This window comes from Labrus bergylta, chromosome 21 (assembly GCF_963930695.1).
Source record: "Labrus bergylta chromosome 21, fLabBer1.1, whole genome shotgun sequence".
NCBI lineage: Eukaryota > Metazoa > Chordata > Actinopteri > Labriformes > Labridae > Labrus > Labrus bergylta.
Window position 1 is genome coordinate 1592977 of NC_089215.1, and position 16393 is coordinate 1609369.

The 16393-nt window shown below is 42.8% G+C and overlaps 1 protein-coding gene across 1 annotated transcript; it reads left to right on the plus strand.

Annotated features, from left to right (window-relative positions):
* Positions 1-333: 333 nt before the first annotated feature.
* st6galnac (ST6 (alpha-N-acetyl-neuraminyl-2,3-beta-galactosyl-1,3)-N-acetylgalactosaminide alpha-2,6-sialyltransferase) lies at positions 334-16305 on the plus strand. Its single transcript, XM_020650527.3, has 10 exons — positions 334-962; positions 1945-2310; positions 5049-5343; positions 8670-8835; positions 9622-9796; positions 9910-10048; positions 11349-11452; positions 13174-13257; positions 13485-13584; positions 14857-16305. The coding sequence occupies exons 2-10, from the start codon at positions 2162-2164 to the stop codon at positions 15025-15027; spliced, it is 1383 nt and encodes a 460-aa protein (XP_020506183.1). The 5' UTR covers positions 334-962; positions 1945-2161; the 3' UTR covers positions 15028-16305.
* Positions 16306-16393: the final 88 nt, after the last annotated feature.

Genomic DNA, 16393 nt, shown 5'->3' on the forward strand with positions numbered 1-16393 from the left:
CGGACCATAAATCACTGGTTTTGGAGGCCGAGAAGTATCTCCAATAACAGTGCACTTAAGTGTTTAAATGAGTGGGTTCAATTCCTTAAATATCTGTTCACCAGTATCTCATCTGTTACTCATGAATCAGAGTTCTGTAATTGCAGATCGCAGCCTTTATGGAGAGCAGTGAGTGAAACCCTCCTCAGGGATGTTTCAGCCTACACATCTGTCCAGAGTCTGACCCACTTCTTCTTCTTCTCCCTCCCCCTTTTTCTTCTTCTTGCTCCCTCGCCCTCCAGCTTGCTCACTTCCTGCTGGCTGCCAAAGCGGCTGGTGCTGGGGCACTGAAACGTGTCTCCCCCTCTCAGCGTATATTTCCTTTCTGTTTTTCACAGGAGGAAACCGAAGCCGGAGAGGCAGCACACAGACTCTTTGACTCTCTCACTTGGCTCTTTGGGCGGCAGCAGCAGCAGCAGCTGATGACTGCCTGGCTGCTGCAGGAGGGATGGAGTGAATGGATCTGCTATAATAATTAGGAGTAGAAGAAGTTTCTTCCTATCTTCATTCATAAAAAGCTGTCAGCTGTGTGAAGGAGGAAGTTCAGGCTGCATGTTCCTGCTTGTCACCTATTTCCCCCACCCCCTCATGTTTCCTGTCTGTCACGTTGTGATTCAGCAGGGCTTCTTCAAGCTGCCTGCTCATGTCTAACTTTACTGCAGCCTGCAGTTGGATTCTCTTTCTCTCCCCTCCTCCTCCTCCTCCCTCCTCCCTCCTCTGCTCCAGAGTTTGAGGGGTTAATCATTTGCCAGCAGCTGTTGCTCACTTCACAGTTCACAATGACCCTGCCCCTACAGCGCTGAGGCTGGCGGAGAGGCCGTTACACTGCTAGATGAGCCGGCGACCTTAGAGGAGTTTTTTCTGCCTAGAGCCACTCCAAAGAAGAGAGTGAGGGGAACTGAACTGAAGAAGATTGTCTACTGGTGAGAGGACTTTAACTCTTCTGTTTATTCCATCTTTTAGCTTTTAATGTAGGGGCTTTGTTTCTGTTAGGTGGGAACCCTCTGAGAGCTTTTTAGTCCTAATTGGTGGCAGTCTTATGCATGTGTGTTTTTTTTCCTTTCTTGTATTTCTCTCTGATTATTTTCCAAACATGCTGGAGATCATTTATTCCTTTTTTTAAGTTAATTTTAATTACAAATCTTTGATAAAACTTCAACCGGTTTTTCTTCAATTCTTTTTGTTGTGTTGTTTGGCGGGGAGATGTTTCCCTGTTGTGGCTCTTACCAGACAGGGTTGTTTGTCACTGGATCACCGCAAAAACATTCTTTCCATTCCCCCGTTTAGCCTCACTCGCCTGGGAATTTGTCACAAGTGCCATTATTATTCTCTTTATTCTCAAAGTCAATAAGTGATTACCCTCGAGGATTGTTGGACTTAAAGCAGCTCAAGGCTGTTTGTGTTGGCAGAGTTTATTACTCTACAGATAGGTGAGAAGTGGAGAGAGGGGTCGTCTTCACTGTGTATGCAAATATCTTCAACTCTGACTTTCTCAGAGTCTGTCAGCAGACAACAACCGGCAGAGTTTTCTGTGACAAACTTCCTTCTCGTCTTCTGCATCAAACTTGAGGTTTATTTTATTTTTTTAAACTTCTGTCAGCTCAGAAAAAGCGACCGAAATGTTGCCTGTTCAGCTTCTCTCTGTGTGTGCGGTTCTTTCACGTGTTGTTGTGTGTTGCTGCAGTGTTTCCTCTTCTGTTATTTTTGGGGGTTTTTTATACTAAGAATGAGAGCAGAAAGGAGACAAATGGAAAAAGGAGGATGTAACAGGATATGAAGGTTGTGACAACTGTGCTTTGTGTTCTGGGGCATGAAGAAAAAGTTTCATTAAAAAGGGATTATTTGGAAACTGTGTTAAAGTTTCCCCTCTCTCTCTCTCTCTCTCTCTCTCTCTCTCTCGCCCAGACTGAAGTCCAGATAGTTGTATGCTTATTAAATCCCCGCCATAACGACCTCCACGCCTTCTCAGGAATCGCTCGACCAGACGGATACAGCCAACCTGAGCAGGACTACGTCCCTGTCCCCTTCGCTCCTCGTCTGCCTTCTCATGTGACTTCAGAGGGGGCAAAGGGCACGGCGAGCACAAACAGCTTGTCAACAGAGATCACACACACGCGTTAAGATGCTGCTGAGGAGGAGGCTGCTGCTCGGCCTGTTGTCCGTCTGCTCCCTGCTGTTTTTCTACATCCTGTGTGTTAACGTGCAGAGGCCTTGGCCCTCGTCCCTGAAGCCTCTCAAACGCCTCACAGTCTTCACTCTGGGAGAGAGCAGGTATGTGCTCAAATCATTCAGGCCACATGAAAGTGTAAGAACATTGCATTTTTTTTAATTGCCCTGAGATTAAATCAGTTGGCAGGAAGGATAAAAATGTGACACATTCTTTCAGCAGTGACACCCATGAGTTAATTAATCCAGCACTGCACCCTTCACAGATTGTTTAATGAAATGTGTCCCTCCTTTCAATACAACCTGGAATTAGAGTAACACCCTGCTTTTAGGAATTGAGAAAATCAGACAATGTTTGTGTTTGGAGGTTTTTGTGTAACCAGCTATTCCTCTTCTAGCAGTATGATAAACAACGAGAAATGAGACTAAGCTACTACAGAAAATAAAATCAATAAAAGAATAAGAACAATAAAATATATACACTAAAATAATTTAAAATCTTGAAATTACTACAGTGATAAGTCAGTAATTAAAATCAAATTAAACAGTTACAGTCAGTAACTGTAATAATATTAACAATATTAATATATTAATAATATATAACGGATAAAAGTTCAGGTCCTGTTGTAAAATATTCCAGGAGTTTGCAGCACTAACACTAAAACTTGCATGTGTATGTGAAACATCAGCAGGGGCAGCGCTCCAGCTGTAAGAGCCAGATAAGATGCATTAAGTCCGCTCCTCAAGAGGTCTATTTCAGACCACTGAGGGGGTAAGTTTGAACATGTGGCGCTTGCAGCTCTCTCATTTTTGGAAAGATGTTCTCTAATCCTGGAACCCCTGGATGAAAATAACCTTGTGAACGTCCTCCTCACTCCCCCCGCGCTGTGGCTCCTGTTTGATGTGGGAGACCTCATTTGTTTTAATTGGCTGTGGAGACTTTGCGCTGAAAAACTGCAGTTCCTCGAGTGTCCACTTGAAGCTGACAACAAATCCCCATTAGGTCCCAACCATTTACAGGAATAGGTTTTTAATTTACCTCCCAAAAAAAGAAACAATGGGAAAGTGGAATATCTGTTATTTCTCTTTTATTTTATCCATTTCTCCTAGAACTAAATGCTCACTCAGAAAGTGAAGGTATGAAGTTATCTATCAGACGGAGGCTCAGGAGTAACATGAACCAAGGTTCAGGATTAGAATCTGTTCAGTGAGATTCAGTTTGACTTAGTTCACTGTTATGCAAACTAACTGACGCCCTGTCCTCTTCAGGGTTGACCTTAAATCAACATCAACCGGATCCACTTCAACCTAAGTAAGCTTTATGAGGTTTACTTTCCTCTGTGGCAACTTCATTGTAATCTGATGCTGTTTACAGAGAGGGTGCAGTGTATCCACTCCACTGTCCACTTGAGGCTGTCTGCAAGAGCTAAGGAATCCCCGTTAGGTCCCGTATTAAAATGTTATCTGTTTTCAGAAGAAGTAAACATGTTTACAGTTTGATACAAAAAAAACAAACAGTTATGATCGAAAAGGTTTTTATTTATGCTACAAACTGTTGAATAATGAGACATTTGCATAATTCGGGCGCGGTGGAGTTGACTCCACCTCTTTGCCTGTTAGTAGATCGACCAAAGTTTGGGTTTTTGTCAATATGGCAACCAGCTACTTTCAGCTTTAAACCAGAGACTGTAAATATTAACGGGCAAAGCCTGAGAGACGTCACCCATCTGTTCCTGCAGGGGGCGCTGGAGTCCCATTGATGGCGGTCTCCATGCTGGAAATGCTGTCTCAGTCTAACTTTCAGTCAACCTAACGACAGGCTGAGAGCTGGAGCTGAGGCGGGTTTTAAACCTCCTGACAAACCGTTACACCGCGCCCACCTGTCAATCAGGTCAGCTACACGCCTTATTGTGAATAACTCTTATCCTTCATCAAATCAAAACTGATGAGTCATCAAAACATTCACCCCCCCCCCCCGTACAGTGTGTGTTGATCGAGACGATTTTACTAGGCTTTAAACATGTTTCTGCCTTTAGAATGGGTGTGTATGTGACGTCCTGTACTTCCGCAGCCAGCCTCTAGTGGACACTCGATGAACTGCAGGATTTTGCACTTCTTGCACGGCTTGCTTCAAAGCTTCTCTTTCCAAACCAACGGGTGACGTTACAGAGACTTCACAGTCTACGGCTTATTCAGGAGATTCTGATCGACCCACTGCTTTGATTAAAAAGTTGCCAGAGGAGAAACAACGTAAAGGCTCGATCCCACGACGAGTCATCAGATTTTAAATTGATGGTTTTTTGTTCATGCAGAAATCTCTGCTTGTGATGTTCGAAGTATAATATGTACTGCAAATGAAGAGTTTGAAACCTCCGCCTCGTCTTTATTATTGCAATAAAAAGCTTCCCACATGGGTCATAAATCAATTTGTTTTTCCAACAACAAGATCCTCCCGTTCCCGTATAATGAGCTTGTTATTGTGTTGAAACTTGATTTAAAGGTTTTGGTGGAGTCGGATACCCAACGGGGGTGTTTAAGCACGAGGACGTTTTTCTGTCAGAAAAGTCAGTGGGACCGGGTCTGAATACTCGGAAGGGGGGGGGGGGGGGGCTCATAGCTCGAAATAAAACAGGAAATGATACAAGTAGAAATTCAAACACATGAAGAAGAAGAAACAAAGATGGCAGCAGGATGAGGGTCCTCGGTGAACGGACGGGTCACGTGCACCGGTCATGACCATCAGATCAGATGAATGAAAGACTCCATTACAGGATGCAGCACCCCTCGTAGAAGCGGGCCTGAGACTCATTCGACTAACCGCCATCTTTTCCTGTCTTCCACAGAAACTCACAGGACTCCGAGGAGCCTCTTTACAACGACAGAGAGAGCAACAGGGAAAACAACTGGTTGCCCAATCCCGCCTCCACCATGACACCTGGAGCCCAACAGACTCCCTCACCCCAAGACACCAAACACAAACCAGCAGGCGACAACAATGTCCCGGGTGTGTTAAAGTCCGACGATGGCGCAGGTGAACCAGGTCAACCAGGGTCAACCAGGGTCAGTATTAAAGGCAGAACAACAGTGCCTCCCTACATCGGAGACAGCTACATGACAGAGGACTTCCCACTACAAACAGTGAGTGTAGAAAAACACTTTTTTTTATTTCATCGTCTGTGCAATGAGCTGAATGTTTTTGCGATTTACAGCTTTTATGAAATTATTCATTTAAAGGCTTTATATGTGATTTTTTGATCCAGCAGATGTCGCCCTTGAGCACCAGCATGAAACCAAAACAACTGGCGCTGCATTGTTGTGTTAGCATGCTAATGCTAGCGATCTTTATTATGCTGGTATCTTCACACTGCATGTAAATTTACCTGAAATGAGCGTGATCTAGAAACACAGTTAAGCAGTGAGTACAGTATGTTATTCTTCTTTTCTCTAGTCCCTCAATTAAACAACTTTTATACATGAGGGGAGGAGTCAGCCGGCCGTCCGGGCGATGTAAACAAAGTGAAGATAGGACTCTGAAAACTCTGAAAACATCACAGACAGTGGGACTCGGGTGTTACACCCATTGTAGACAGTCATGACTCACAGAGTTATTCTCAGAGGAGATTCTTGATTTCTACATTTAAGAGTGAAAAATCACATATTAACCCTTTAAAGTCACAGTATGCACTCAACAAACTCAACACTTGTTCAACATCCTCAAGTGTGAGTAAAAAGTTGTGTGTGTTTCTGTCACTTCCTGAGAGCGCACACACACACACACATTTCACCGTGAACCTGCATTCTTTCTAAAGGCCAGCAGGGGGAGACTGTCTAAAATGGGAAGTCTAAAATTTTAATCGCACATGCACTCCTGAAACTTTCCAGAACATTTCAGGACAGGGCTGCCCCCCCCCCCCCATGAAGTCCTCATGACGTGCACCTCACAGCGGGGGAGACCATCTTTGTCGAGGGGGAGGGGAAAGGTGGGTGGGGCTTAGGAGGCAAGACCTGATAGAATGACGCGGAAGAAGTCAACATAGTCCGATGTTAGGATGACAATTTTTGCCTTTAAATCAACGTGATGTGTAGTTTGAGACGTGGGAAATGAAAACCCCGATAGATGGTTTCTCAAAACTTTGCGTCTGAGATGTTCGGCCCCAACGCCTCTTGTTCTTTCAGATTTCAATCTTTAAATATGAGAATTTGTTAATGTAAAAAAGGCTCATTAAGCCACTCAATCAGCTGGTCGTTGTAGCTTGTTACAAACATATCTGGAGGAGTGATCGAGAACTAATCCACATTTGGTGCTTTATGGAGTATTTGGATCAGCAGGGATTGTGTGTATAGGATTGAGTCAACATAAACTACAGTGTGTTTGTTCATCCACACACAGTGCAACAGTGTGACTCGTGTTTCTAATAGTCTTAAACAACAATGGAGCATAGAGGGGGACATTAAATCAAGCCTTGATACATACACAATGCTTATTGGTTGAAAGAATTCTTTGTTGGTTTTGGGATTTTTTGACTAGAGGACAAAAACATTATGCCACTAATCTTGTGCGTTATTCAAATAATGACAAACAGTGATTCAGAGATTAAAAAGTGGGGGGGGGGGTTTAAGTCATGTTTGCGTTCTAAACTTGTGATGTGTCCCATGATGTTGTTTTTGTATCATATCTGCGGGGCTTTCAGAACACTTCTGGGTTTCATCAGGCTGGAGATGTTGTCATGGGGCGGCTGCACTGGGTGGGAATATGTTCCCTCAGTAAATGCTGCATGCAATGGAAAGAGTCTCCTACAGCCTGGCTCTGTTTTCTCCCGTCTCCCTCCCATTCCCCGAGTGTGTCATCACCGCAGAATGATTTTTTATTTTTTCTATAGAGCTGAGAGACGGCCCACTGTGGGAAAGACAAAAAAAACAAAAAACAAACCCACAACTGGAAAAAGGAAAAAAATAAAATCTGCCTAAAGACTCTTTAAACAACTCATGGTTATGAAATGAGAAGATTCACCACACAAAAGAGGACTGTTTTCCTCTTTTTATTAAATTCTAGCGCTGGTGCTTGACTGCCTCCTCCGTGTCCTGACCAGGTGCGCCCAATTTTCAATCAGCTGCCCCTCAAAAAACGGTTGTGGGGGAAATGACGTTTCCAAGGAGCGGTCAGCAATGGGAGTTTAATTAAAACATAACTACGGCACCTCCTGTTCACAACCAGCTCTTGTATTAACAAAGGACAGAAAAACCTAAAGATCTGTGCGTAACAAAATGTTTCAGTATTCACAGTCTCTCGACCGTGTTGAAACCCTTACAACTATTAAGGTAAAGAGTCCGGCGCTGACCTGACCATCCGCCATAAACATTTACATAAACAGTTTGAATTTCCCTCAGGATCAATAAAGTATCGCTCTTTACACTCGGTGCACCGTCACAGGACATGGTGGAGGTTTCTTTTACAGACTTGTTTTTCTGCGATGTCGTCTTCTTAATGTCTTTTCTTACTGGTTTTACTATTTTTATCTTCTTTTACGTCTTACTGTTCTTTTATTTATGCTCTTATCTTAACTCCTCTTATGTTTTAACTTGGTAATTTCTTATCTTACTTACTTTGTCTATTTATGTTTTGTATTTATATTTACTTTTATATTTTTATTAATATTATAGGTTTTTTTTTTATCCTTTAACCACTTGTTTCTATTTCTTTTTCTGCTCTTACCTTCTTATTGCTGTTATCTTTTCATTTGCTTTGAGCTCTTTTAGTTTCTTACATCTTTTTAAATTTACTCCTCTTGGTCTCAGCTCGTGTTGTTCATGGTTATGATCAGAAGACTTAGTAAGAGTTTAATGTGCTGCCATCTGAATCTTTCTCATGTGAGTTTACCACAGTTCGCTGCAGTCATGAACCAGTTATCTCTATCTGAACCAGTTATCTCTATCTGAACCAGTTATCTCTATCTGAACCAGTTCTCTCTATCTGAACCAGTTCTCTCTATCTGAACCAGTTCTCTCTATCTGAACCAGTTATCTCTATCTGAACCAGTTATCTCTATCTGAACCAGTTATCTCTATCTGAACCAGTTCTCTCTATCTGAACCAGTTATCTCTATCTGAACCAGTTATCTCTATCTGAACCAGTTCTCTCTATCTGAACCAGTTATCTCTATCTGAACCAGTTATCTCTATCTGAACCAGTTATCTCGCCCGCTTTCAACACTGCAACCCCTGTTGGCACAAGAATGTAAACGTTGTGCAGGAGTTTGCTTGCAATTTCTTTTAGACTCATTCCTCTCCTACTCATCTGACTTATGAAATAAGTTCCAAGTACAATTTACACGACTGGCAGCCTGTTACAACACAGCCCAAAAGGGGGATTTCAAGGGGGGGCCCCTGCCACCGCTGGAAACAATTGTGTGTCTTTAATATTAGTTGTTTGATAACAACACTGCTGTGTTATCTGCTCCCTCCAGCACTGCCCGGATAGCATCAGAAGGCGGGTCGCTCAAACTGAATTTAGGGAGGAGTTTCTGAAAAACGTTCCGGTCCTGCAGTGGGCCCAACACGTCACTCCTGAGAACCACCTTCGCCTGAGCAAGTACCCAGGATCCCACGGGTGGGGCGAAATGGATTACCCGAGTGAGAAAATGTCTTTGTTGTCTCTCGTATATGTTTTTTTTTTATATTTTTGTGTATGTTTTCAATTTGTATTTATATTTTTCCACTCAGGGGTAGCCTGCACTTACGGTGCAAGTTTCAGAGCAGATTTTCAGAACAAAACAAAAACACTCTCTCTGGACACGCCCCCTTCATCCCTCAGCTCCTCCCCCTCTCTGTCCTGTTTCACCAGCAGCAGGCGATAGCTACTAAACGTCTGCAAAAATGATTCCGCGGTCGATTTCAACTTTTGATTGTTGATTCAGTTGTTATGTGTTTGTTTTTTCAGGCCTTAGAAAGTCATTCCTTCAGTCTGTTTGTTCTCCTCCAGTGGGCGGGGCCAACGCTCTCCCCCTATGTGGTGGCAGCGCTAACGGTTGAAGAGGGAGGGTACTCACTCCAAAATCAAAAATACACATAATGAAACATGTTTGAGCCTCTGAGTGAAACATAAACAAGCTGAAGGAATCGCCGCCCTTTAGTGTAAACACAGAGCTAAGAACAACAAACCGAGAGGAGGTTTGACTTTATCGTTTTTTAAGGACGTCTTTAGGCTTGGTAGCGCTTGCATGTTTCTAATAGAATATACTCTATACTTTAGGATAAATGGACTGAGGACATTTGGGCGTCTTGGGAGTCATAAATCACCACGTCTGTGGGCGGACGCACAAACATGACCCACAAAGTGAAATCAGTTTGTCAGGAACATTTTCCTCCTGATTTGTGTAACCCACATTCAATCTGTGTTTTTTTTTTCTGTCTCAACAGCGCTGGTGGAAACTCTTTCCGTCCTCAACTCTTCTGCTAACTGGCAGATGTTTGACGACTGGAAGGACCGCAGTAAGAACTCCGAGTGTATCCGCTGTGCTGTGGTGGGGAACGGGGGGATCCTGAATAACTCAAAGAAAGGGGAGGAGATCGACAGTCACCACTATGTCTTCAGGTACAAACCGACTCTAGACCTGTTTACTCATCCTAACTCGAGATACCCTGAAAGTCAGAAATCAAATCCACTGTGAGGTTTTTCTCTGGTTGAATGTGAGTGTGATCTTTAAGGACCAACGGGGCCATCACTAAAGGCTTTGAGCAGGACGTGGGGTCTCGGACCACCCACTACACGTTCTCCACCAACACCCTGAAGAACTCCTACGGGAACTACAGACGTTTTGGTTACACAGGACCCCCCCTGTCTAAGGTGAGTTACGATTATGGCTCCTCTCCTGCTCCACCCCTTCTCGTCCAGATTGGGATCATTTATCTGCAACGTTCATATAAAAATGTGACGTCAGTGGAGGGACGCTGGAAGTCTCGTTCAGTCGAGGGTCCTTAGAGAAGTCTACTATTTGCTGCTGCAGAAGCACATTTTATAAATGAATTGTAATGTTGAGTGTTTTAACAGCAGCTCAAACGATTTAAGAACATTTCAACAGACAGACATCAAACCTGTCTGATAAGCAGTGAGGACAGATGAGCTCTCAGATTGGACATCATCATCTGATAACAGAGACTACTGTCATGTAGTTTACATACTCTACTGGTCAAACCTGTAAACCAATAGAGGATTATCAGTCTGTTGACAGAGACTGCTGCCAAATATGCTGCTTCCTCTTCTGGGAATTTAAAGGAATTTGTGATTCCTTTAAATAAATATTTGAATTGTTGTTAAGTGTTTGATGTCTGAAAGCCAGAAAACTGTCTCGGTCAGGACACTCTTAATTCTTAAACAATGAGATTTGTCCTGGTGAAATGAAAATAAAATAAAAACACACTTCACTGGTAAAACCTAAACCGAAAGCAGATGATCGGTCTGATAAACGCTCGCCCGTGTAGCTCTCTCTCACTCTAATGTGCACTGACCCATCGTTATTTTTAAACGCAAGTTTTCGACATGAGGAAGAGGAGCTTTTGAAGAAAAGGGTGTGCCCTGCGTGCGAAGGTGATCTAAGGTGAAAATGTGTGCTCAAACAGGCCCAAATTTTCCCTTCATGACATCACAAAGACCAGTAGCCCCTCCCCCAGGTGGGTGACACTCCCACAGCTAGGTGTTTGTTCTGCCCTCTGAGTCTGCCTTCTCACCATAAACAATAGGACATGGAGCGAGAAAGACCGAGTACACCCAAGCCCTTCCAGAGAGGGGGCGTGGTCAGACACCGCTCATTTACATATTTAAAGGTACAGACACAGAAACAGCCTGTTCTGAGCAGGGCTGAAATAGAGGGATTTATAGACATGATCAAATACAGGATCATAGTGGATTTAGAACAACAAACTTCACACACATGTTTTGAGGAGCTCTGAGACTTATTTAAACTTTTTTTTTAAAGGAGGAGGATATGTGACCTTTAATTCGGTCTTTTATTGAGGTATAGCAGACCGTTGCTATGCGTCACTGGCCAATCAGAATCAAGTACTTAACACAGTCGTGAATAAACCAGAAAATAAAAACTAAAATGGTGTCTTCAAAGAGTTGCATGTTTCTCTGTGTCTCTCCACAGGAAACGCGATACATTTTCCTGCCGGATCATGATCGTGATTACCTCATGGTGAAGGCCGTAGCGAAACACACTCTCGTGGAGAGAGGGAAAGAGCAGGGGAAAGAGTAAGTAATGAATCTTTTATACATCTGCAAGCTGACCCAGAATGCTTCGCCCGAGTAGCCTGTAGCTGGCAGCGTCGGTTTTTAAAACAGCTTTTCTCTCCGACTATGTTAAAAATCATGCACTTAAAGAAAATGGTGGTATTCTGTGAAGTAAATAAACCTTACAGAGTGCAGTTTTTATTGAAGAGAAAAAAAAGTCTTCTCAAGTCAGATCAAGTGGAGCTGAGCGGCTCTTCTCTACACGTTTAAATGTGAAGCGGGGTCAGAGATATTCTTTGTTTTAACTATGTGAAATGAGAAAATTCACCACACAAAAGAGGACTGTTTTCCTCTTTTTATTAAATTCTAGCGCTGGTGCTTGACTGCCTCCTCCGTGTCCTGACCAGGTGCGCCCAATTTTCAATCAGCTGCCCCTCAAAAAACGGTTGTGGGGGAAATGACGTTTCCAAGAAGCGGTCAGCAATGGGAGTTTAATTAAAACATAACTACGGCACCTCCTGTTCACAACCAGCTCTTGTATTAACAAAGGACAGAAAAACCTAAAGATCTGTGCGTAACAAAATGTTTCAGTATTCACAGTCTCTCGACCGTGTTGAAACCCTTACAACTATTAAGGTAAAGAGTCCGGCGCTGACCTGACCATCCGCCATAAACATTTACATAAACAGTTTGAATTTCCCTCAGGATCAATAAAGTATCGCTCTTTACACTCGGTGCACCGTCACAGGACATGGTGGAGGTTTCTTTTACAGACTTGTTTTTCTGCGATGTCGTCTTCTTAATGTCTTTTCTTACTGGTTTTACTATTTTTATCTTCTTTTACTTCTTACTGTTCTTTTATTTATGCTCTTATCTTAACTCCTCTTACGTTTTAACTTGGTCATTTCTTATCTTACTTACTTTGTCTATTTATGTTTTGTATTTATATTTACTTTTATATTTTTATTAATATTATAGGGTTTTTTTTATCCTTTAACCACTTGTTTCTATTTCTTTTCCTGCTCTTACCTTCTTATTGCCGTTCTCTTTTGATTTGCTTTGAGCTCTTTTAGTTTCTTACATCTTTTTAAATCTTTGGTTCCTCTTGGTCTCAACTCGTGTTGTTGGGTTCTTCTGATGGTTCTTCTGATGATTCTTATGATGGTTCTTCTGATGGTTCTTCTGATGGTTATTATGATGGTTCTTGTGATGGTTCTTCTGATGGTTCTTGTGATGGTTCTTATGATGGTTCTTGTGATGGTTCTTCTGATGGATCTTATGATGGTTCTTATGATGGTTCTTATGATGGTTCTTCTGATGGTTCTTCTGATGGTTATTATGATGGTTCTTGTGATGGTTCTTCTGATGGTTCTTCTGATGGATCTTCTGATGGTTCTTCTGATGGTTCGTATGATGGTTCTTCTGATGGTTCTTATGATGGTTCTTGTGATGGTTCTTGTGATGGTCAGGTTATATATGTCTGTTGGATATCGTGCACTTTGGGTTCTTTTCTGTTGAATTGTATTTAATTATTTTTAGTATTTTGCATTTGTTATGTTCTTGCTGTTGTTTATGTTCTTCTGTGTTTTGGTTTAGTTTGTTCTTGTTTTTGCTGTTTGTCAAAGCACTTTGTAAACCTGTGTTTTTAAAAGGTGCTATATAAATAAAGTTATTATTATTATATTTTTTTTTTCTGGATAAACTTTGAGCTAAAGCTTTTTTTTGTTCCTTTTTCTCCACAGTCCGACCAAGTTCTTTGGAGAGGACGTGTCTATAGAAAAGTTGAAGATGTATCACCCTGACTTCATCCGTTACATCAGAAACAGGTGAGCGGAGGATCTGCGGAGCAGGTGCACAGAATGAAAGCAGGGCTCGCATTTCAAACACATTCAAATTGGACCAGGAGACTGAAGCCGATTGTGCTGCTGTGGGGAGTTCCCACGCAGTGACCGAGGGGTCAAAGAGGAACTTTCCCAACTGTTTCCCAACACCCTCACAGTGCCTCAGAGCCCCACAGATTTATTTACATTATGTTATACGATCTTCTTTTTAGATTCCTCCCTTCTAATACTCGGAGAAGAAATTATCCGAGACTGTACCGTCCATCCACAGGAGCTGTGATGCTGCTGGCTGCACTGCACACCTGTGACAAGGTAGACTTTTTGATCTCTGCTCATTCCTGTTAAGATTAAGTTTAAGATTAAGATTCACTTTTAATGATCTCGCAAGGGGAAATTCTGTTTTCACACTCTGTAAGTCATGCAACACACACACTGTCAGCTGGTTGCTTATTTACTATCCGGAGAAGGCCGCACTAGCCTGATAGTGTGCTAATGTTTTGACTCCGAGCAGCTGGCCTTGTAAATGCTGGATCTCAGACAACGCGTAGCTTTGTGTCAGGGCGGAGAGTTTACCCCACAGCCCACTCAGATATGTTAATGAACTCACTGCACATTCTTTGATGTAGGTATGAGATAACTTGATGATTCCCGCAGTTAAAAATCATGCCATTACTATTAAAGGAAGAATGTGCGACTTTTTGATCCAGTAGATGTCGCCCTAGAGCACCCGCATGAAACCAAAACAAACTGCTGTTAGGCCACACCTCCTCCATACTGAAGCCTCCGCTCTCCTCCAGGTAGGCGCTTTTAAGGCGAACTCCCCCCCCCCCCACACGGCTGTTTTGGACGCCCCTCGGTTTGTCAGATATGAGAGCAGTTATCAGGTCAACAGGTGTTGCAGCGATGGAAGCGGTCAAGAGAAGTGGTTCAGATAGAAGTGATTGTACCCGACCTAAAAAGCCTCTGCATGTTTCTAATAAGCTCCACGAGCAGAAACGTGCTCAAACTAGGATCAATATTGGAGATGCTTTTGAAAAATGGAGAGAGGTTAGAACACAGAAAGGTTTACAGACCCATGCAGAGCTGGATAAACACTGAAGCTTCAGAGTCCACCACATGGTGACCTGAGTGAGCATCCACTCTAGAGAGGAGGGGGGGAGACAGCTCTCTATGATGTTTTGGACTGCAGTACCTATTTTAAATACTAGGTGTCAGAGTTACATACTGCTCCTTTAAGTTTATGAAGAGTAAATGATGCTTGTTGTACTGTGATTCATTTTCAACTTAAACCAAATAGAACGAGGTAGAAGACGGGACATAACCTTGGGATGAATTTCATTGGATCGTTTGCTTTGAAAAAGCTTTTCAATTGTTCCAAAAAAAATTGTTCAACGCCCCTGAGTGCAGGATGAGGCATCAGATGTTTTACAGGAACAGAAAGTACAGATAGTATGATGTAAAAATACTCAGATGATGCTTTATTGAATTAGGCAGATACAGTAAATGAACATTTAAATCAGGAAGGCTGGATTCAGTCCATTTGTAAAGGATGTGTGTGTCTTCTGTGTCTCCTGTGTGATGAAGGTGAGTGCGTACGGCTTCATGACCCCAGACTACATCAAGTACTCAGACCACTACTACGACCCAGTCTACTCCCGGGTGCATTTCTACGCCAACCACGACATGCAGCTGGAGAAGGTCGTCTGGCAGCAGCTGCATCAGGCGGGCCTCATGCGTCTCTTCATGCGCGAGTGATTTGAGTGAGCGCAGGTCGACCAGAGATGACGTCATCGTCTCTCTTCTGTCTGCACAGGAGATTTCCAGCATTCGACCATGCTGACAGGAAATCCCAGAGAGGGCCCCGCCCTGCCTGCCCCGCCTCCAGATGACAGACCATCGCTCTCTGAACTCAGCAAAACACACGTTTTCTGTTCCTTTTCCTATGACAGCTGCTGTGTGGGCTGTGCTCATTAGCAAAAATAATTGCAATCATCTGAAACTTCAAATTTGGTACAAATATTCAGGGTCCTTCAGAGGAGGAGTACGGAGGACTTTGGTGATCTGCCGATTCCTCATCCTTCCTTGGTTTTATTTAGTCCTTTGTTTACAGCTTGCATTGACATACTGTATCCTTGCAGAACAATATCATGCGACGCCCTGTCATTGTGAACCTTATCAGCTGCTACAAACTAAAATATGACCTGACCTGTCGTCACAACAAAAGCTGCAGCCGGGTTGACCTCTGACCTCCAAATCGCCATAACTGCTGTTTACCGTGATGCCTTTGTGAGCAAATCACACAATCGGCTTCTCGGTGTTGCAGCGCGCTATAAAGGGACGAGACTTCAATTGCCACTTTCTTAAGACATCCTGTCTCCTCGCTCTAAATAGACGGTCAGAGCGCTGCTGGCAGTGGCCCAAGTCTGACGTCTTCTCTCTCTGTGTTTATGTGTGTGGGTATGTTTAATGGTGAGTGTGACTGTAACGCTCAATCCAGTGTGTTTAGGGTAAGGGAGTTAACTTATTTGTTCTTTTTTTTAAGTATTTTTAAAGCACACAAGTGTACTTTATTGGGGACAGGTGCCACACTGTGATGATTACAACTCTGTGGCTTTCGGTGCCTTTAAAAAAAAAAAAAAATGTGAATCAGCGGTTTGGATGAATGATTGTGTGTCTGAGGTGGACAGAGCCGCTCAACAGGAACTCCTCCGAGCTGCGATGGTGAAAAAATCAGAGTTCATCAGGATTAAATGTCAAGCCAGATGTGCCGTCTGTATGATCACACAGAAGTTTTTTTATGTACAGCCAACAAACTGAAGGTCGAAACCAAAGACACACAACAAATCAGGGATCATGTGTTTAAAAAAATGTATGTTTTTGTTTTATATATCGAAGCAGACAGAGTGATTCAGTCATCTGTAATACTGCGTCATGTATTTACAAAGTGTACCAGGGGAGCGGGAGACCTTTAAAGTGCAATTTCTGAATCTGATTTTTTTTACAATCCTGTATAAAAATAATCTGTGATTTTGATCTCAGTGTGTGTGTGTGTGATTCTTCCTCTGATTAAATAATAATAATAATTAGTTATAAGTTAGTGGTTGTAGGCAGTGATGAAGAG